At 42.2% G+C, this 23,582-nt stretch overlaps 1 protein-coding gene across 2 annotated transcripts in view; it reads left to right on the top strand.

Moving 5' to 3' along the window:
• Window positions 1-23,582, top strand: part of NCK2 (NCK adaptor protein 2) — a 126,278-nt gene that overhangs the window by 87,902 nt on the left and 14,794 nt on the right. For both annotated transcript variants that reach the window (XM_075917651.1, XM_075917655.1), the window contains exon 4: window positions 21,203-21,924. In XM_075917651.1, coding sequence (XP_075773766.1) covers window positions 21,203-21,924 — 722 coding nt within the window. The remainder of the gene's footprint in view (window positions 1-21,202; window positions 21,925-23,582) is intronic.

Here is a 23,582-nt window from a genome sequence, read left to right on the forward strand (position 1 = left end):
ATGAGGACTAAGTGATTTCCAGTCTGTGCTGGGACTGGGCTTTTCTTCATTGCTATGAGTACCTCCACCCCAATGTTACCAGGATATTTGGGACATACGTATACTCTTCCTTTAGCAGCCTGCCCTTTTTTCTAATCTCTTCTTTGTAGTTTGTTTCAAGATTCCTGCTGCAGTGGCTGGGCAGTTTAGTTCATCTCAGGGAAACACTCACTGTGGTGTAGATCTTGTGGATCAATCCTGCTGTTTATATTTCACTTGTTTTAGATTTTTAGGAACAGAGGAATATTCAACAAGATGAAACCATTCTCCCCAAGCAGTTCCTAAGCAAACAGCTGTAACTAGCCAGTTTGTGCACAGTGAAGATAGAGAGCCAGTGAAGAACATACTCAATTGGGATGAAATGGACTCCTCACTTCATCCCAGCTCATTCCTTCCCAAATCAATTTTGTCACATCAGCCTTTTGAGAGCTGTAGGTTTTGGGGACAACTGTCTACTTTTTTTTGTCACCCCATATCCAGCGTTAAGAAGATGTGAGACAAAACAAGGGTTTCCTCTCCTCTCACAGAGCTTTTCATTCACATTTTGCAAATGCTCGTTGTGCATGCATAAGGCCCTCAGAAACCATAATTTCATTCTTCACAGAAATTGTGGCATTAGCTCAATACAGTGATTTTTCCAACAGTAGGGAGGTGGAAATGAGAATTGGGGAGGCAGCTAACTTGGAGCATTTGCCTAATTTGGCTACTTGTGGGATGGAGGTTTCTCACAACATAGCAGTGTCTGTCTGGTCTAGTCTAGCCTGGCCTGGGTAAAGAATCAAAGCTCAGCTTGCTCTCCTATTGCTTCCTGCCAACCACCAAGGAGAGGTAGACAGCACTGACAAAGCGCTGTGATTTGAATCCCTGACCTGGCCCACGTTACCCACCTCCCCAAACCCAGAGGAGACACTACAGGAGCTGAGACCAGGATCCACCACTTGAAGCACGAGGTATGTAAGGGAGCCCTTCTACATCGAAGGAATGAAAGAATGCTTGATCCAAGTTTGAGACACATTTCTTGTCTTAGGCCCCCCGCCTTCCCAATACATCTGCTTATGCTCAAAGCAGCAGATCCTGTTTTCAGCTCCTCTCGTGTCACCAATGGGCTTGCTGGAGGACAAAGCCAAGTTTGGGGCTTCTAAATGCCATACACTTGTCAATACCGACTCCCCTCCCCACTTGCTGGGGAAGAAAGTAGCAATGGCAGACTGGACTAGCCAGCATCATGTGCACAGTGAACGCCTTTCCTTGCTCTGCATTACTCTCCTCATCTCACTGGGATGGGATCAGCCCATTAATCCCCAAAAAGCACCTTTGGCCTCAGCAGGGATGCCCATTTTCCCCTCACTGCTGTTGGAAAAATTTCAGTGGTGTGGGTAGGGATGGCAGAGGGGAGCTGTGTAGATATTCTGTGAAATTAAAACATTTAACTGGGGCACTACTGTGTGTTTTTTTTAAACACAGTGCCTTAAATATGTAACATCCTTTAATACCCACTATGTTCTCCTGTGAAGGTACTTATCATAGAATCACAAAATGAGTCCCTTGCACTCATGGCAGAACTAAGTATAGACTATTACTGACAGGTGTTTGTCTAACCTTCTCTTAAACATCTCCTGTGTAAATTCCACAACCTCCCTTGGCAATTTATTCCAGTGCTAAACCGCCTTGACTGTTGGGAAATTTTTCCTAATATCCAACCTAAACCTCCCATGCTTCAATTTAAGTCCATCATTTCTTGTCCTATCATCAGAAGTTGAGAGAAAACAATTTTCCCTTCCTCCTGGTAACAACCTTTTAATATTTGAAAACTGTTTTCATGTCCCCCCTTCGTCTTCTCTTTTCCAAACTAAACATGCCCAGTTTTTTCATTCTTCCCTCATAGGATATGGTTTCTAGACCTTTAATTGTGTTTTTTGTCACACTTTTCTGAGCTCTCCAATTTGCCCACATACTTCATAAAAGGTGGTGCCTAGAACTGGACACAATGCTCCAGTTGAGGCCTAATCCACACAGAGCAGATTAGAATAATTACTACTTGTGTCTTGCTTACGACACTCCTGCTAATACATCCCAGCAACAGTGTTACACTTATGCCTTATGATGGTCTTAATCTGCTTTTTGATCAGCAAAACAGATTGATCTCCTTAAGGTTTTTTGTAGTCTCTAGCTTTCAAAACATTTTTGTTTCTCTTTTCTACATCCTCTCCAATTTTTCATCATCCTCTATAAAATATGATGCCAGAACAGAACAGTTTTTTCCACTGTCAGTTTCACTAATGCTATATACAGAGTAGGGATGTGGCTTATGTGGTTGAGTCCTGTGGTGGTGTTGCTTGTATAGATATGTGGACAGGGTTTGTTGCAGGAGCTGGTTCCTGAATGAGTGTATCTGTGGTATGGTGTGTGGCTGCGGTATTCGCTTTAGATTGGGGGGCTGCCTGTAGGCAAGGATTGGCCTTTCTCTCATGGTCTGTGAGAGTGAGGGATCGTTTTCCAGGATAGATTGTCAGAGATGCGGTGGAGTATTTAAGCTAGGGGCTATAGGTGGTGGTCTGTTTTCCTTTTTAAAACAATAAGTAGTCCTGTGGCACCTTGGAGACTAACAAAAATATATGGTATCATGAGCTTTCGTGGGTAAAATCAATTTAATCAGATGAATACTTACACTTTGTCTACACTGGCAATTGAATGACAAAAGCTTTTGTCGTTCATAGGTGCTTAATAAACTCTGCAACACCTTGGCAAGTGCTCATGTAAACAGTGCTTTGTGGGCAGTAGCTCTCCTGCACACAAAGCAAACACTGTTCATGAAGGGTGGAAGTTTTTTTGTGGGTAATAGTGCTAATAAACAATGTTTATGCTGCCTGAATTTTAGAGACAGCTCTGTGTCACCAAAAGCTATGTAGTATAGATAAAGCTTTAGGTCAAGGGTTTGTTTACACTACCAAGTTTTGTCACCAAAAACTGCCCTGTCTTGACAAAAGTGAGAGTATTCATGCTGCAGTGCTACTTTTGTCAGGAAAAAACAACCAGTTTTGGTAGCAAAAATCTTCCACTCCTACTAGACTCTTTTCTTTTCCCCTTTCTTTATTGTGCACACACAGTAAAATGACGGTTCTACAATTGCATATATATGCTCACCACCAAAATAATTGAATAATACAAATATGTATACAGGCAGTCCCCGGGTTACATCAATCCGACTTACATCGGATCCCTAGTTACAAACGGGGGAGGGGGGGGCACAGCTAGTGCGGGGTGTCTCCCCCACTGTCGCTGCCTCCGGCGGCGCGGGGGGCGCTTCCCCCCAGCAGACCAGGGAGACGCGGAGCGGCTTTTCTCGCTGCGGAGGACGCGGGTCTGCTGGGGGGGGAACAAGACACCAGCCAAAAGGGGGCACCCCAGAGCGGAAAAATTAATTTCCTAGGGAACAGCAGGAGCAGCAAACAGTGAGACCCATTGTGTTACAGTCCCCACCTTGGGAGCAACAGCTCTTTCCCTCTTCAGCACTAGAGCTGCAAGTATCTTGTTAGTGTCACATGAAATTAACAAGTCCCTTTCAGCCTGGCAGAGGTGAAGCTGAAAAATTACCCAGTGGTGTGGGTGGGCAAGAATGGGGAGGAGCAGGACAGAAGGGAAGAGGGGATAAGCCCCAACCCCACACCCTGGCTGGAGCGGAGCACGGTAAGCCCCGAGGGAATGGGTCTGGTTGCAAAGTGGGTGAGTGGACAACGAGGACCCACCTGTGGCTAAACTCCTGTTCCCAACACAGAATTTTTCTTTAAAATTAATCCTGTGGATAAATTCACACACACACTTCACAGGAAGGGATTTCCATTTTCTGCTCAGCAGAATACAACAACAGCTTTGATTGTATCAATATTTCACTGCACTCTCCAATGACTATTGATTACACTTAATACCCATTTCACTGAACTATCCGTAGCAAATTCTATTTGGAACAGTAATATGCATTGAATAAACTTTTTTTAGTTATAAAAAACAAAGATTCTGACTATTAAATGAATAACTGGGATCTTTCAGGTACCCCAAAAGGAAGATTTGGATATAGCATGAAACACTGAAACTTATGATCAATTTTTATTTAAAATATCAACCAAAAAAAACCTTCATATCAAAACAGTATGTGTTTTTCTTAGAATAAGGAAGTTGTATGAGAATCAGGGTCTTTTCCACCTAACTCCAGCTCCCCGCCCCCCCCCCCCCCCATATGTACCAGTTCCGACTTACATACAAATTCAACTTAAGAACAAACCTACAGTCCCTATCTTGTACATAACCCGGGGACTGCCTGTATATATTCTCACAGCAAAATTACTTTCTACAATTGGTAACATAGTAAAAGCATCCAGACAAAGACAAGTCCTATCCATGGGCAGTCAATGAAGGTAGGGCTGAGGGAGGGAAACCCGTCCCACACAGGAGTCAAACTGCTTCCCTGTTCCCCTCCAGGGAGGCAGGGCAGCATGCTGTGTGCAGGCTCACGGCCCCAGCCTTCCTGGCCCCAGAGCACAGGGAGGGTAGCTCAGCATGCAGCCCTAGCCTTCCTTGCTCCAGTGCACAGGGAGGGTGCGTGGGAACATGGCCCTAGCCTTCCCAACCCCAAAGCACGGGGAGGGTGGGTTGTGTGTGGCTCCAGTCTCCCTGGCCCCAGAGGCGGTCACTGGGGCAGCAACATTCCATCATCAGAATGCCTTCAAGTAGGTGTCCTGGGAGTGGAGCGTGAACAGGGCCCTGCTGGCAGTTTGAGAAGGCAAGTGCTTTTCCTCACCTATTATACCAGACGGCCATGGTTCTGTCCCTTCCTAGCCCAGCAGAAACTCACAGCTAGGAGCTCCCTGGCTGGAGTGTTACCAGGAGCAGAGGGATTTTGAAACCACCTCCACAAGTCTCCCACTGCAGGAACCTTCATGGCTAGAGCTTCTGGCAGCCCGGGTAGGCACTCTACATTGAATCCAGTCTGCCCCAAAGAGTGAGAGAGGCTCTTCTCCCTTCCAGCACAGTTGGCACTTGCAACTAGGAGCCTAATGACTAGGGAACTGCCAGCAGCAAGGGAGAGCTCAGTTTTCATAGGGAAGGGTTTATTTCATGGTCTGACACATTTTTGCAGCCCTACTCATAGGAGTTGCTCTTACAGAACAGTAAACCCTTTTCCAGATACCATGAAGATGATTTAGAGGTCAAGAAAGACCTAATTCCAAGCAGAATACAATCTAAGGCCCTAATCCTCCAACTAGCTCTATATAGGAGAGCTCTATTGAATTTCAGTGGGGCACATCATGGATGTAGGCCTCTGCTTGATCAGTACTCTTTGCAGGATTGGCAGCCAAAAAGAAAGAAAGGAAGGAAGGCTGAGAGAAAAGGTTAGGATTCCAAAGAATGGCATGAGCAAACTGAACAAGACCCAGGCATGAATTTTAAAAAAACATTTGTGTTAGACAATGATTACTGAGTTTTGAATATTATATTGGGGTGGGACACTTGAAATTGGAGTATGTGACAAACAATGAGGAAACAGGTAAAGGGGAATAATTATATAGAATCATAGAATACTAGAACTGGAAGGGACCTTGAGAGGTCATCAAATTCAGTCCCCTACCCTCACGACAGGACCAAGCACTATCTAGATCATACCTGACAGATGTCTATCTAACCTGTTCTTAAATATCTCCAGTGATGGAGATTCCGCAACCTCCTTAGGCACCTTATTCCAGTGTTTAACCACCCTGAGAATTAGGAAGATTTTCCTAATGTCCAGTCTAAACCTCCCTTACTGCAATTTAAGCCCATTGCTTCTTGTCCTATCATCAGAGGTTAAGGAGAATAACTTTAAGAAGACCTGCTACAGAGAAAAAACATTAAATCTTCTTCCCCTCCCTCCCAAAAAAGAAAAAAAAAGACTTTTTCTTGGTAGTTTCCTAATTGTGTCTCTGATCTTCACTTCTCTCTCCCTTTTGCTGGAGATCGAAGGATCCAGTTCCTCTCTACTGTTGGGACTCCATTGCTGCAGCTGGCCTATCTCTATGACAGGGGTGGGCAAAATCCGTCCTGTGGGCTGGATGTGGCCTGCCCAACTTTTCTCTCCAGCCCATCTAGCTGAATAGCAGTGTGTGCATACTTATAGCTGTCATCATGTATTCAGCTGCCCCTCCGCTCCCCACCTTGCTCCATCCTGTAGTTGAGCTGCTTCCAGGACCCTCTTGCTAGCTGCACAAAATGGGGGAAAGAGGGAGGGAAAGAAATGAGAGAGAAATGCTGATGTCTCGGTCACCATTCAGATCTCAGACTGAAGCAACTCTCCTATGTCCCTCTGCCCAACCCCTACTTTGCAGAGATGGGTATATAGGGACACCCTGAAAGTGCTTCTTTAAAGAGGCAGTCCATTGTTCCAGCAGCTAACTCGCTCTCGCTTTCTCTCTCTCATAGTGTCATACACCCAGTATCTCTGCCCCGTGCTCGCACACACACCCAGTCTGTGTGTCACCTGTACCCAATCTCTGTGCCTCACACGTGCACAGTTGCTGTACACATACACACTGGGCCACACACACTCTCCCAGTCTTTGTGGCACACAATCACACACACAGTCTCTCTCTCTCTCTCTCTAGCCTTCAACTCACTCCTCTGCCTAACGCCCTGCCCCTCCAGAGGCCTGGAGCTAGTCCACCTCTCTCCATAGAGCGTAGCATGTTGGAGAAAGATATGAAGATAAGAGATTTGTTATTGCTCCACCTCACTGGTAAAGTACTTGGATTGTCTCTGCATTTACAGCAATGAGGAGAAACTTTGATTAGCTTGTGCCAGGGATCTTCAAAGTACCCTCCCCTAAAGCGCAGGCACAGGAGTCCTTCACTAGCATCTCCTTTCTGAGTCTTTTAATACTCACTGTCCTAAGTGCTCAGCAATAAAATGGTTCTTTGAACAGATACAGCCTTCCTGACAAAAATTAATTCAGAGATTCACAGAGAGAGCCTGTCACAGATTTACAGGATTGATGCTACACCCCCAGCTTTGTAACAATCTCTAGGAGAGGCATACCTCTGGGACTTCTGCATGCCTGCTTCACATCTTGAGCTCTGTTCAGCAAGTCCAACAGACAGAGACGCCTGATGGAGACTTGTACACTCTTCAGGGATTAATACATCTGATCAAGCATTTGCACCAGTACTCACACAACACTGTCAGAATAATAAGATTTATTCATTGAATGAAATACGGTATACAAAGTCTTTAGGGTAGCATAGAGAAATGAAGGATAAAGTATAGTCCATTCTGGTTAGCCAAGAGCCTAGCCAAGGTGCCTCCCCATCTGACTTCTTTTGTCATAATCAAGGTTAGAGCCCTGACTCCTTATCCCACCTCATGCCTCTCCAGTCCTTTGATTTTGAGCTGGGAAATTGTGGTTCAGCTTCCCTGCAGAGAGGCAAGAAAGTCCATATCTCTCTGGGTTGTTGGTTGCTAGGTTCCAGTATCCTGGCGAATGGATTCATCATCGTTTCTTCAGGTGCTCCATTAATAAGGAGACTAAGGCTAGACCGTGAGGTGACACCCACATCTATATCTCTTCACCTGCCCTGAAAACAGAGTCCTCTTCCAGTTACTGGATGGCAAAGAAGCACATATAGGAAACTGAGACACAAACAGGACTCATAAAAATATCCCCGTGTCATCAGAGTCCAAGATTGTGGTTATCCCTCCCCTCCCCCAACTGTTTTTTTGGCCTAAATATATCTTGCTCAACTGAGGAGCTATATATCCAAAGTAGAGTAAAGAGCGTAATTATATATGGAGCATTCAGAAACTGTGTACATCCCTGGCTAAGGATAAGTCCAATACTTTAGCCCAGTGTAATGTATTTTTGTTTTGGTTCAGTATTACATATTACATTCCTACAACTTGGGTAGTAGTGGTCCCTTCCATATATCAAACCTTTGAGTGCAACCTAAAGCAGGGTTTGAGGTGAAGATTGATGGTTCACTACCCTACATGCAATAACCTCCCAACTCCTGTTTGAGAATCTATACTCTAGCCATTCTCTTCCATCTGGCATCTTAGAGAAAGTATCTAAATTTGCTGTTTCCAGGTTACTGAAGTGATGCATCTGTGAGGCCTACAAATTAAGGAATCTCTCCACAGGAAACATGAAGGTTGCTTTCTCATAGAACTAACAGCCTACTGTTCCAAAAGGATTTATGCTCCACATGAGAAGATCTGCAGGGCAGTCAGCTTGTTTCATACCTTCCTAAAATGTTATAAGCTGGACATTGACATCGTGGGCTTTTGTAGGAAGAAACATTGTTCTGTAGTTTTCAAGAAGCAGATTAATAATTGAGGATCATATATTGTTTGGTTTGATTGAATGAACATTGCTATGAAAATCCCAGCTGGATCTGGGAACCTCATAAATGAAAGAGAAAAGGAAAAAATATACTAACTGAAAATTTCTATTCTATGAGTTCTAGTGTCTACAGATCTAAGCCTTCCTATTTGGAGTATATCATATGTTGATAAGATATAAACAAAGAATTTAAATACAAAAAGAGCTGTTTAAATTCGTTAATACCATAGACTCTGGAAACCAAACCCAAGTATCTTAACAAGGACATCAGAAACTCAAGGATCGTAAAAAGGTTCCCATCAAGGTGAGTTAGACTTCTGACATCACCACTTTCTAAAGCAGGGATGGGGAACCTTTTTTGGGTTGGAGGCCACTGACCCACAGAAAAACTAGTAGGGAGCCCACACACTGGTAAGAAGGGGGGAAAAAGCCTCACTTCCCCCTGGCCTCCAAATGAGAAGTAGGAGGTGGGGAAAAACCTCGATATCCTCAACTAACAGCAGGAGGGGAAAAAAAGACAGTCCCCTGACACTCTAGCCCCACGGGATCGGAGGAGGAGGGAGGCGAGGCTCAGGTTTTACTCTTAGGGCTGGATTAACTCTTCTGGGAACCTGAGACTAGTAGATTTTGTGGGACCCTTGTAGGGGTGGGTCCAAGTGTGCAGGAGGGAGTGGCGAAGGGGTAGGTTACAGGACTGAGCTGAGGTGAAGAGGTTGCATAGGAGGTAGGGCGCAGGAGCAGGCTCGATGTGAAAGGGCAGGGGTGGGCTAGGTGTGGGATCTGGGCGGGAAAGAAGATGCAGGAATGGGCTAGGGGTGCGGATGTGGTGAATGGGCAGAGGATTGGGATGCCCACCTGGCGTGGCTCCTGGAAGGGGGGCACAGGTGGCTCTGAATGTCTCTGTGTGCTGCAGGCACCAGCCAATGGGAGCAATGGAGGGCAGTGCCTGTAGGGATCATTTCCCTGCAGTGCACAGAGTCACTTCTTCCTCCCGGCCAGGCAGAGCCTATAGGCCAGGTGCAGCTGATGGCTTGCCTTGCTCAGGCCCGTGAGTCTTGGCCCCCGATTTCCTCCCTCACACAGGGAGCTGGCATTGGTGTTCCAGTCACAGCGCTCCACATATGGCTGGGTACTAGCATCAGCTCATTCCATTATGGGGTAGAGTGAGCTTCCCAGCCCGAATCAAGGCAAGCCATGGGCTGGATCATTAGGATTCCCATCCCTGTTCTAAAGGTATTTAGCTGCAAAGAAAATAAGGTCAGATGACCCAAGTGGGTTTTGCAGTATGGTCAGTTTCAGACCTAGTCCTACTTTTCTGATATGTCAGTCCATAATGAAGGATTCCTTACCAAATGTTATTACTGGTTCTTTCAAGTTTTCCCCGAGTAATGTGGTAGTTGTGCTTCACTGAGTCTTAAGTGTCTGCCTCTTTGGAAGGGCAGTCTCTGATGTAACAGGATCTTAACTCATTTGAGTTTCTTGATAACAGTGCCTTTAGTTGGCATTGGAAAGAAAACAGGGAACCGATGGAAGTTGCAGAGCAGAGAGGTAGTACCTAAAATGAAGTTTCTGTTGTGCCTTGATCTTTAGCCCCAAATTCAGTGGATTGTCATTAACTCCCCCTACTAGTTTTTCGGTGGGTGAGTGGCCCCCAACCCAAAAAAGGTTCCCCATTCCTACTTTAGGAAGTGGTGATGTCATTAACGAATCATGTTAATGAATTAACTAAGATTTTATACAGGAAGAAGAGGTATAGTTTGCTGGCATTCTAAATTAGTTTTAAAGAAAATGGTGATAAAATCAGTTAACTCAATTTTTATTTCATCATAAAGACATAAACCAGGGAATTTAATTTACAAAAATATACATTTTGCACTACTATGCAACTTCAGTATCTAGAATTAGGTTTTATCTAATTTATATGCTGCTGCTTCTGCTTTGAGGTTTTGTATTGTTTCTGGAGGTAGGAGGAAGTGGGGGAGGGAAGCTGGGATGTTATCTTTGTTTTTATTTCTTAAGTATAAGTGGGTGAATGGAAAAAGTCCTGGAATTCTGTTTTGTTATTATAGAGAATAGTTTATTTTGATTGTATCTTTCAAACAGTTAACATCTTATCCCAAAATGAATTTTACATGCATTTAATTTATAATTTTCTCCATATTGAAAGCATTGATACTTAATGTATTTTTATTGGTTAATTGTTTCTTGCTTGCCCACAACATGCTAGACACATGAAAGACAAAAAAAGACTCAGTCCCTGACCTAAATTGCTGTAATTTTAATTATTCTTTTATTATATTTTGGTGATGTATTCAAACCTCATTAGTGGAATGTGATGGAACGTTTATTATTTTTTATTGGCTGACCGTATTTAAGTACCATCTCTTTTGATGATATCTGGAAGCACAACATCATTTAAATTACAAATTTTCACACAGTATTTTTAATACGTTCATCGAGTGAAATTCATCTGCAGGACTCAGTTATAGCGGTGTTTGACCTAAAGGAATCTTAAACGATATTCCTTGGTATATCTTAGTAGAATTGTAACATGACTTAAACAGTCTGCTTGTAGAAATGTCTGAATAATTTCACATTGAGTTTTCAACAAGCTTTTCTAGCTTTCTGATTGATATGGTATGTCTGTGCCTGTCATAGTGAGCTTCCTAAATCTCTATTAAGACTCTAAGCCTCCATTTCTATATAATAATTTACTGCAGCATACTTCAAACAGAATGCTATTTGTGGGAGTGTCAGAAAATAAACTGTCAAAAGTACTGAACATAATATGTAGACATTTAGCCTTTGAAAACTCATTAGAAAAATGTTTTCCCAGCCAAAGGATATGCTAAAACATTTTCCACTCTCTGACCTCTCTCCATCCCCATGTTAAAGGGTTCTATGAATGTAATAACTTCTGTCCTTCACACATGTTCACTTCCTATTCTGGTCTAATTGCTTTTATTAATGTCAACCTAACAGTTTAGATTAACAGAATATAAGGTGATTTTTTTCAGTGAAAAATTGCAAAGAGGTGCAGGAACTGAGAGAGAGCTACCCCACAGTTCATTGCTCTCAAAGACAATAGCCCCCTCCTGGGGTCACATTTGTTCAAACTATGCCAAACTCCTGTGCACAGTGGAAACATGCACCTTCAAAATTGGGTGCTAAAAATCAACCTTAATAAATTCAACCTTATCGCGTAGTATCTACAGGGCATCAGTGCTGCTCACTGGCTGTGTTAATCTCCTTCCAACCTCTTTTGGGTTGCCAGGTGTCCGGTATTGACCCGGACAGTCCGGTATTTTCACCTTCTTTCTGGTAAAAAAAAATTCAGAAAATACCGGACACCTGAAATGTCCAATATTTTCTGATTTATTTTTTTTTCCAGCCAGGAGATGAAAATACCAGGTGTTTACCTGGTTCCACAGGGGAGCCATCTGGCCCGGAGGAGGAAGACAAGATGGCGGATGTCCGCCAGCAGCCTGTTAGGGCCAAAAAGCCACAAAGGCATTTCTTAAAGGGGACATGCTGGGGTTTGGGTGATGTGTGTTGTGGTGTGGTTGTTTTTTTTTTACTCAACAACTTTGGTCTCCCTCCTTTTTTTTCCTCAACAGAATTTTTCCCCTAGTGTTTTTCTTTGGGGGACGGTCGGTATTTTTGGTTAAACCATCTAGCAACCCTAAACCTCTCATATCTGTTAAGTAATTTAATGCGCACACCAGGGCCATGGAGGGAGGTCATATCTGTGGTTTTAATCAGGGCCTTCAGAATAGTGATGTTAGCAAGTAGTCCAGTAGTCGACGACCCGATAAGCATAAGCTCATCTGGTAGTAGACTGGAGTATCGACCACTCGCTTCCCTCTCTCTCCCCCTTGTTGCCTCTGATAGACAGCAAGGGGAGGGGAAGAAACAGGAACTGGTGCTGGGGTGGAGCTGGCTTAAAAGCTGGTTTTCCCCCAGCACCGGCTCCTCTGTGCTGCTTATCCACCCTCCCCTGCTGCCTCTATGAGAGGCAGCAGAGGGGGACTAAGTGAAGCTGCTGCGAAGCAGCCTTTGCCAGCAGGGAGCTGGCCCCCCTGCAGACAGGAGCTGGCGTTGGAGCAGCCTGTTCATGGTGGACAGGGTTGGCTAAGGATTTTAAAATGCAATTATCTGGCTAATCGTATAGTTGATACAATTTGAATTGACTATCCACTAGTCAATAAGCACCGCTATACAGAGCCGCAGCGGGGGTAGCTCTAGCAGCCGATTCCAGCTAGGAATGAGCAGTCCTGGCTCATGTCTGCTCTGGAGCCACCTGCATTGCGGCTCTGCATTTTAAATGTTGTAAGAGCCACTGGGCTCTTACTACAATTAAAATGCAGAGGTGCAGAGATCAGCGCTAGCTGAGACTTCTTGGTCCAGCTTGCGCTGAGTCCAGCAGCCCCTGTTCGTGGCAAACAGTCTTGTCTGTGGCCAGCCCTCAGGCAGCATCCCCCTATCCAATTTGATAGGATATGGAAAAAAAGGATACCGTAAAACTGAAGTCTAGTAATTTAGGGGATTTTAAAATGTTAGAAGTAGTTTTAGGTAATACAGCTACTCCTGAATCCTTATTTTAAAAGTTAACTATTAAAAAATGTTATATTCTGTTGCTTTTGAAAGATCCACATTGATAGCTAGAGAATTTAATTGCCGTCAAAAGCAAAAAATAGTTTTATATCTAATATCGCTAGTACTTATGTGAGTAATAGTTTTTAATATGTTCAGTCCTAACTGATATTTTAAATGAGCATATGTTTTAAGCCAATTCAGTGTCGTTGGTGGCTTTCTGTTTTAAAATTAACATTGGAAGTATTTTGGCTAGCATTTCAAGGTAACATCTAAGCTATTTCTTTCCCTCCTTTACTCTGATCTGTATTTTTGTTTTCTGTAAATATGAATTCTTAGAGCCAAATCTTTGATTAGGCATCCAAATATTTCTCCACCAGCCTTCCTGCCAGCCAGAGGTCCTGGTTTAGGTTTATTCTTTTTTCCTGGAATTGATTTGATACACAAACTAACCATAGGAACACAAACACTCACTTACTCGGTACATGATTTCCACACATCACTTAAACGTGCTGTATTTTGTACAGGCAGATTTCAGTCTCTGAGTTTAGGATGGTGGCAGGGTGAACAATGAAGTTTTTTGCCATCGTTATGCATGATCCAGACATTGCTTTTGATGTGTCTTGATAAAGTATTGTGACTTTTGTATGTCTGGAGAAAGTTAGTATGTTTTAACGAAGTAATGGCTTATTTATATTATTCCAGATAACACAAAAATATATAGGTTAGTCATGAACTGAGGCACTCCAAAGGACCCAACAGAGTGAGATGCATGGAGCGTAAGATGCAAATTAAATTCTGTGTTGACAAATGCAAGGTAATCCACACAGAAGAAAATAGTCTGAACTTCTGAAGTACAGACAAAATGTTTAGTTTTTTGAGCAGAAAAGAAGATTTAGTGTATTTTCGGTGTCTTGTGTAAAAAGATGATTCAGCGCTTAGTGACAGCTTTGAACGTGTAGGGAGCATGTGTGATGTGGGAAGATAGTTTTGTCACCAATAAACAAAAAATAGGGATTCTTTTGGAGGAAGAAAGGCTTTATGTAATATTTGAAACTAAACTGCTCAAGGTACTCATGAATATAATTTAGGGGACAATGTTGTGTTTTTTTGCGATTTAGACAGTATGACTAAAGGGCTCTTCAGTCTCTGGATTTTGTGATGCATATTAATTTGAAAGAGAACCTAAGACTAGAGATTAAACCAGTGTGGGTTATTGATGAGCAAAATGGAGAAACATTTTATAGTCACTTCAGTGCTTCTTCTCTTTCACTTATCTGAATGAGGAGAAATAATCAACATGAGAAAGCGTGATAACTCATCAGTACCAAGAACACCAACATATAGGAGCATGAGAAGGCTTAGTAAGTATAGCTTATACTATGTAATATTTTTGCTAGACAAAAGCACATTGACAAAGCAAGCCTATAATTAGAAAATGGAAGATAAATCTACGGAAAAAGGTGTGTTTGTCTGCTGCTGGAACAGAACTACCAGATAGGTGATAAAAATCACAGGTTCTCCTTACTGATATGGCCTTTACAGAGGCCAACTGTGGATACTGCAGGCCTGATCATACAACCTCTTTTGAATTACATTTGGTGAATGTGCATGCTCTTCAAGTCCTGTCATCTTTTAGCTTAAGGACATGCCACCCTCTCCCCTTTCTGACCTCAAGCATATGATTAGCCTATCCTAATGTCCCCCAGTTCCTCCCTGTGTATCAGGTATCTCTGTCTCCCTTATGTTGTACAGTAATGAGGAAACCATTTAATTCTAATTTCTATATAGTGCTTGTAGATCTAGACTAGTAACTTCAAGTTTTTATGTGCAAACCCAAAAATTTCATCAGTCTAGCCATTGAGGCAGATAAAACAACAAAACAAAGGTTTAAGATATCCATATCTTGTCATGTCAAAAAGTCTGCTTCAGATTATCATTTTCTGCAAGTCCTGTTCTGAAAGAGAAAAGCCACCAAAAAAACTCCAGTATCTTCTCCTTTGGGGTGTAGTTTTAGAGACCTTTGTTTAAAATGGTTTCTGAGCACAAAGAAGTGTTACTATGTATCCCAATTTGATTCCAAAGCTTGCTGAGTTTCTGCAGGCAGAATAGGGGTCCATCTAAAAAATAGGTGGTTTATAAAGACCATTTCATAGGCTACTATAAACTACAAGATCCCTTTGAGCTTTGGAAAATTCTGCTCTGGGTCCAGTGGCTCCAAAGAGCCAATGGTGCTAATGGTTAAAAAAAAAATTCTGATTATCACTAGGAGCATAAGTTCAAACAAAAAAGTAAAACAGTCTTTCTTTGAGCTTTGAAAGACTTGTTTTGTTGTTTTCTTGTAGTTTTCCTACCTTGCTGTGGTTTGTGGTATGAGCCAGAAAAAGAAATACTGAAATACAATGCAATAAGTTGTTTTTGTTGTATTTTTAGCCCAGCCTAAAGCAGAAAGTTCTGGAAAACGTGTGAAAAAGCAGAGTTTGAGAGATTTCCAATTTAAGTTTGGTTTCTAAACACAACCACTTTAGGTAATCTTTTAAAATATCCAGTAAAATAAATGATGGTTGGTTGTTGGGTGGTTTTTTTACACTTAAGAATTTTGGATTTTGAACACACTTCTAGTTATCACAGGAGATATACCAGTCCACTGTTCTATTTAGAGAATTGTTCTTCTTCGTTCAACTCCACCCTTTCTAATAAGCTCTTCACTCTGATTCTGAAATAATTCTCTGCTGGCTGGCCGGCTGGCTGGCTGGCTGTCTTCTAGATATTTTGTTTCATGAATTATTTTATTCATGCCTGGTCACTTCCTTCTAGGTGTCATTAGAGCTTTGGACTTCTGTGAACTTTTGACATTTAATTGCCTGTTGCAATTACATGCTTAAAGAAGATATGTTTGCTTTTTATATTCTGTCACATAGTTCAAAGATTCTAAGAAAGCAGGTTACTTTTCCTATTTATTAATTGTATCTGAAATTCATATTCTTAACTTTGAACAGTTATTTGTAGTTGATCTTCCAAAGGTCTCCATATTGTCTGTCTTCATGTTAATTCCACTACTGCAGTGTGGCATTAGTAAATTCCTATTAGGGCTGCTGTGCACTATAGAGTTAGGTCTACGTAAGTCAGCTTACATTGACCTAACTCTATAATCATCTGCCCTAAAATATAGCTGCCACAGCAGTAACTTGACTACTGCACAGACTTAATAACTCCAGTTCCACCAGATCTAATATTCTATGATTCTATGAGAGTGTCACTGCAGCGGTTACCAGAGCCGCCGCCCCTTTATGGATACTGCTGGAGGAAAATCTTATAGCACTGGACATATGGCGATCACACACACCTAAATTGGAATGTACATAAGCAACACATCTCCAAGAAAATCAGTTACAGGACAGATAACTGTCTTACATGCTTCTGTTTCTTCCGGGATCATTGGACTTCCATGTGATTTTCTTAATGGGCCACTGCTCATGTGAGAGCACTAAAGAATTTTGTCTTATCCCTCCCTGGCTGACCCACTAAATGGAACCTAGGAAGATTGATTGCCAGAGTGTCGCTCCTTTGGTAAGTGGAGATGTGGCCTCAGTTCTGATGCTCAAAGGTGAAGTTACTGCTTTGTCTAGCATCCTTTGCCCAGTAGAAAAGATAGAGAAATTCACCTTACCTAAATGTCCTGCATTTTTCTAATGAGAGCAGCATCTCTTCTACATCCTGCCGGTGTACTTTCACGGGCTCTTACCTAATTCTGTTGCTCACTCCCTCAAAGCTGTGATAGCTTCATGGGGGGGAGGGGAGGGGAATCATGTGCCTTAAACAATAAAACCCACCTGATTATCTGTTCATACGACCTTCACAGTTCTATACAATGGATGTCCTCATCATCCTGTGCTGCCATCAATACACATATGCTTCTCGCTGTAGCAGCCCAGTGATTGTTAGTATCCTCATTTGCATCTGTACATATTTCTGTATATTAGTCCCCAGTGAGTTTATACTGCTGTAAAAATCTCAGTGTCATGGATCTGTGGACCTCCTTACAAATATAAATAGGAAAAATTCCTTTCTTGGAGGAAGGAGGTTCTCAGACCCCACCCACCCTTGAATGGGTTGTTAATTAGAAAAATATTGTATTATTGGTACTCAGTTTGCTGTTCATTTAATTCACTGCTGTACAGAAGGATTGTTCTATTTAGTATTAGGCTACGTCTACACTGGCCCCTTTTTCGGAAGGGGCATGCTAATTTTGAAAATGGGAATAGGGAAATCCGCGGGGGATTTAAATATCCCCCGCGGATTTAAATAAACATGTCCGCCGCTTTTTTTCCGACTTGGGGAAAGTAGGAATAAGAGATCCTCCGGAATAGGGCTTTATTCCGGAGGATCGGGCCAGTCTAGATGCTTTTTTTCCGGCTTTTCCCCAAGCCGGAAAAAAAGCGGCGGACATGTTTATTTAAAGCCGCGGGGGATATTTAAATCTCCCGCGGATTTCCCTATTCCCACTTTCAAAATTAGCATGCCCCTTCCGAAAAAGGGGCCAGTGTAGACGTAGCCTTACTGTTTAATTTTCCTTAGAGTGCTTGTTTTTTCCTAAGCATATGGAAGTGTCTCAACTAACAGTTTCTCAGTGGTGGAGCCATACTTCCTCTGATTGAGAGGCTTGGTCTGCTTCCAAGGCTGCATCGAGCAGAATACCCAATATCCTGGATGTGTAGACCTTATTACTCCAAAATAGGAAAATTTCAGATATGCATTCCTATAATATAATACCAGAAATGGTGGTTTCCTTGAACTGATAGGGATAAATATTTGAAATCTCAAGTACTAGGGTGGATTTTTTGTTTGTTTAAATCAAATCTCAGCCATTTGTCCATAAAAAAGTAATGAGGTCATTAACTTCAGATTTACATTTTGTCCAGCTTCTCTACATAGTACCATGTTTTGTTTCTACTTAACCTTACTAATTAGCGTCCCTTAGTTCTTATATTCATGGTAGTCTTTTGGTTGACAGTCACTTCTAAATAGCTGAGATTGGAATATTTTATCAGAGATTGGACCATAGCCAATTTTCTGCTGGAGTTTGTTCAAAGAGTAGAAGTGCTGTTCTCCTGTTGTATCACAGGACAATAAACTGGTCATCATGCCAAGGATATAGCCATTCATTTCCAGCTAAAATAAAATAGTTACAGAAGGATTAGCAGGATATGAAAGCTGGAAGCGTAGGCTCTAACAGGAAATGGGAAATCACTTGAAACAAGTCAGAGAAGTGCTTTGCAATCCTTGGAACTTTCTTCAATCAGAAGTTCATAGAATCATAGATCCATAGAGCTGGAAGAGACCTCAGGTCATCAAGTCCTGCCCCCTGCTCTAGGCAGAACAAATCCCACTAAATCAATCCAGCCAGGGCTTTGTCGAGCGGAGACTTAAACACCTCAAGGGATGGAGACTCCACTACTTCCCTGGGTAACCCATTCCAGTGCTTTACTACCCTCCTAGTGAAATAGTTTTTCCTAATATCCAACCTGGACCTATCCCACCACAACTTGAGACCATTGCTCCTTGTTCTGCCATCTGTCACTATTGAGAACAGCCTCTCTCCGTTCTCTTTGGAACCTCCCTTCAGGAAGTTGAAGGCTGCTGTCAAATCCCTCCTCACTCTTCTCTTCTGCAGACTAAACAGACCCAACTCCCTCAGCCTCTCCTCATAAGTCATCATACTCCAGCCCCCTAATCATTTTGGTTGCCCTCCGCTGGACCCGCTCCAATGCGTCCACATCCTTTTTGTAATGGGGGGCCCAGAACTGGACACAATACTCCAGATGTGGCCTCACCAAAGCCGAATAAAGGGGAATAATGACATCTCTGGATCTGCTGGCAATGCTCCTCTTAATGCAACCTAATATTCCATTAGCCTTCTTGGCTACAAGGGCACACTGTTGAATCATATCCAGCTTCTCATCCACTGTAACCCCCAGGTCCTTTTCTGCAGAACTACTACTTAACTGGTTGGTCCCCAGCTTGTAACAATGCTTGGGATTCTTCCGTCCCAAGTGCAGGACTCTGCACTTGTCCTTGTTGAACCTCATCAGATTTCTTGTGGTTGTAAAGAAATAAAGTTGTAGTGATCTTTATTAGATCAGCTTAATCAGTTAATTTCTTTCTCTTTTTGAGGCTACCTAAATATTCTTAAAGTCTAGTAGACAGTTATGTATATTGCTCAAAAGGATAGTCTGTAAGAATATGTCAGGTGAGTTTATTTGCTCTAGACAAGCACTTTTGCTGAATTGCTGTTTGTAATTAAGCAGGTATCTGGTCAAGCAAAATTGATACTGTCAGCATAGTCAAATTACATATGGCTACTTCTGACTAGGGATGTAAGGGAGTAGTCAACTAGTTGATTGCCCGATCAACCTATGCTTATCAGTTAGTCAAGTCAACTACTCGCATTTCCTCCCCCTCCCCTTGCTGCTTCTATATCAGAGGCAACAAAGCGGGGGAATCAAGAGGGGATCTGACTTAAAAACCGGTTCCTCCTAGCACCATTTCTGCTATGCCGCCCATCTTCTCTCACTCCCCCCCCCCATCAGCAGCAGCAGTCCCTGTACCCGATCAGCCCAGCTCAGTTCCAGATCACACAGGGTGTGGGACAAAACCCTGCTGCAACTCAGCAATTTAAAATTCAGTAGGAGTCGGGGGGGGGGGGGGGAGAGTAGGCTCCCCATCTCCTACTGCCTTTTAAATTGCAGAGCCGCAGCAGGATTTGGTTCTGCACCTGGCACGAGCCAGAACTGAATCAAGTTGCCTATCTGCTAATCGAGTAGTCAATAAAAATTCTATCAACTACTTGATTAATTAAATACCTGCAGTTTAACATCCCTATTTCTGACACAGACAATTTTTTTTTAAATACTGACACACGTTTGATTTTCATTGCATGTTTTATAGACGGTTTAAATTCATGTCCTCTTAGATAAATTGCTCCATGCTTGTTGAATAATGCTGGTGATAGGATCCTAGAGCACAGAGAAATGTACACATTATTAGAGTTTTTTGCAGTACTTTTGTTTTCTGTCCCTTGTGTCTGATTCCTGAATGCTGTCTGGCTTGTGTGTATTGGGTTCCCTCTTAATAAATAACATAGAATTTAATCAGATCACTTGAAATTCAGAAGAGCAGGGCACTGCTCCCCTGTATCAGTCTGCTTATATATACTGTCACAACTTCACTCCTTTTTAAATATATTTTCTATTTCCTAATATCATGGAAAACCATTCAAAATGTACATTTTTTGAAAATTGTCAAAGCTGAAGGTTATTCAGAATCATTTTGCCTATCGTCTCATGCCTAAAAATCCCTCAATATGTTATCTGTGCTTTACAGTGTGGTTACTATATTTTTAACCTTGGAAGATTTATAGATGCACAATTCAGCAATAATATAGTTTGTTGCGAGGAGCCTTTTAACGGTGCTAACTTGTTTTTGTTATTACTTTTTTCCAGACCCATTTAAATCCTTATAATTAAAATTAAAATATATGATTGATTGGATTGGATTTCAGGAGACATAACATCCCTGGAAGACTAATTGTTTACATAAATGATGTGTCTTGTACGACTCTGTTTCTGAGTTTCCACTAAGAGACTTTGTAGAGAAATAGAGCTTAACTTAAAGGGTGTGTCTAGACTACAGGGTTTTGTCGACAAAAGTGGGCTTTTGTAGACAAAACTATACCTGCGTCTACACTACCGCCACATTCTGTTGACAGTAAGTCGACAAAATGTGGCAGTTTTGTCAAAGGCGGTAAACCTCATTCTACGAGGAATAATGCCTTTTTTTGATAGTACTCTGTTGAAAAAAGGCTCTATTGCATGCAAACTGTGCATTTTTGAAAGAGAGACTAGATGCTCTTTTTCGACAGAGGCTTTGTCGACCGTATCTGTCGACAAAGCCTTTGTCGAAAAAGGCGTGCAGTCTAGACATACCCAAAAAGCTGAACCAATAGACAGAGTGATTTCTTAAAATACTAAGATGCTGATATTTCCTGACAGTCTATTTCCAGTGTAATATTGATGACTATATGCCTAACATTTTTGTTAATGACAGGAAAATCACTTGGCTAATTTATGCATTATAGACTAATTTTTTAAATTATTTTTCTATTTATATCCTACATGCCTACTGGAAATTTCTCTTTTTATTTAACAGGTTTGGGTAAAACAAAAAGGAAGACAAGTGCACGAGATGCTTCACCTACTCCTAGTACAGATGCAGAATATCCATCCAACGGTAGCAGTGCAGACCGGATTTATGACCTTAACATCCCAGCTTATGTTAAATTTGCCTATGTGGCAGAGAGGGAGGATGAGCTGTCTCTTGTTAAAGGATCCCGAGTCATTGTTATGGAAAAGTGCAGTGATGGCTGGTGGAGAGGTAGCTACAATGGACAGATTGGCTGGTTTCCTTCGAACTATGTGATGGAGGAAGTTGAGGAAGCAACTGCAGATTCCCCAAGTTTTCTAAGTTTAAGGAAAGGTGCATCCATGAGTAATGGCCAGAGCTCAAAAGTACTCCATGTTGTTCAGACACTGTATCCATTCAGCTCCGTCACAGAAGAAGAGCTCAATTTTGAAAAGGGGGAAACAATGGAAGTCATTGAAAAACCAGAAAATGACCCAGAATGGTGGAAATGTAAAAATTCCCGGGGGCAAATTGGTCTTGTTCCTAAAAACTATGTGGTAATCTTAAGTGATGGTCCTGCCATTAACACTTCCCATCCACCTCAGATAAGCTATACAGGGCCATCTTCTACAGGACGGTTTGCTGGAAGAGAGTGGTATTATGGGAATGTTACACGGCATCAAGCAGAATGTGCCCTAAACGAGAGGGGAGTGGAAGGGGACTTCCTTGTTAGAGATAGTGAATCTTCGGTAAGTGACATTTAACACTTGAATTTGTATTATGTGCTTGATGTAAGTAAATATAATATCACATAGTGCAGGGGTGGACAAATACTGGACTACAGGTCAGATCCGATTAGCTCCTGGCTGGCCAATGCCACTATATTTACCAGCACTTTTGCAGGTACAGTGATTGTAGCTTCCATTGGCTGGGAATGGCGATCCACAGCCAACGGGAACTGCAATCACCCGTACCTGTGTAGAGGCACAGGTAAATATAGCAACAGTGGAACTGCCAGGGGCTAATCCTGGTGAACCTCCTCCTCAGTTATTGCCCACCCCTGACATAGTGTGTGGTTTTTAAAGTAGCAATGTAAGTACAGTGAATATCTAACCCAAAAGAAGCAAGCAATTTACAAACTTTACAAACATATACTTTTGCTATACACTGGAATTACTTAATTCACTACTGAGGTGCAACCATTGTTTGTATGTTTGTGTATTTGTATGCTTGTGTATTGTGGAGTAGCAAATCATAATTCCGTACTAAAGAGTGAATTCCATTTTGAACTTCAAGAAATATTTTTCTTGTTAGATATGACAAATGCAATATATCCTCCCCAAATTTATCGCCTTTACTCAGCTCAGGGAATGTTTAAATAAGTATAAATCTATTCTTGAGTTTAGCGGAGTTTTTTTTTTTTTTTAAACTCAGCCATGTACTTTAAGTTGGGATTTGCTGGTACACCTTGTTTCTGCCAGTAAGATTTCTGGAAGCCAGGGAATAACAATTTAAAGGCAAGAAAGTAGGGGTTTTTTTTCAATTGCTTAAACATTTTTCTTTTGTTTTTTTTTTTAAACTCTTAGAAACTGGTTTTATTTTCTGATGTACATTTGCTGTTTTAGTTTTACTAAGGTTGGGAGTGGGAACTGACATGTGTGTCCATTCCCTGTAATTCTCATTTCATACACAACAGTAATGATGACATACGGACAATATCTTGCAAAATGATTATCTGTCTAGGTTTCAGGCTTCACACTCCTAAGGATTTTCCAAGGAAACTACTGAGTTTTGTCTCCTTCTATGGGGGAAACATGAAAATGTCCTGCTTCACAACTTTATCTTTTTGGGACTGTTAGGGTATGTCTACACTTGTACCCTAGTTTGAACTAGGGATGCAAAGGTAGGCATTCAAAATAGTCAATAATGCAGGGATTTAAATATCCCACGCTTCATTAGCACAAACTCGCCGGCGCGTTACTCTGATCAACAGCTGTTTCAAAAAGTGCGCGTCGGGACACGTTAGTTCGAACCAAAACCCTTGGTTCGAACTAACGTTACTCCTCATCTAGCCCAGGGGTGGGCAGAATTCGACCTGCAGTCTGGATGAGACCCGTCAAGCTGCCGGATGTGGCATGGGGAAGCTTCCACCAGGTTTCTTGCTTGTTTTCCCCTCCCTTGCATGTTGATAAGAGCAATTTCTGAACTCTGGAATCCTGGAGGAGGGGAGAGAATCTTCACACGCTTCTCCCACCCCCAGCATAATTTGCAACTCCCATTGGCCAATTTCTGGTCAATGGGAGCTGTGTGTTTGCAGGACAGTCAGCTCATGAAGTACCCCTCCCCTTCCAGGCTTGCAGCATTCAGACTTAGCCACATGTGGCTCATGTAAGCCAGGGACCCTGGC

This window comes from Pelodiscus sinensis, chromosome 1 (assembly GCF_049634645.1).
Source record: "Pelodiscus sinensis isolate JC-2024 chromosome 1, ASM4963464v1, whole genome shotgun sequence".
NCBI lineage: Eukaryota > Metazoa > Chordata > Testudines > Trionychidae > Pelodiscus > Pelodiscus sinensis.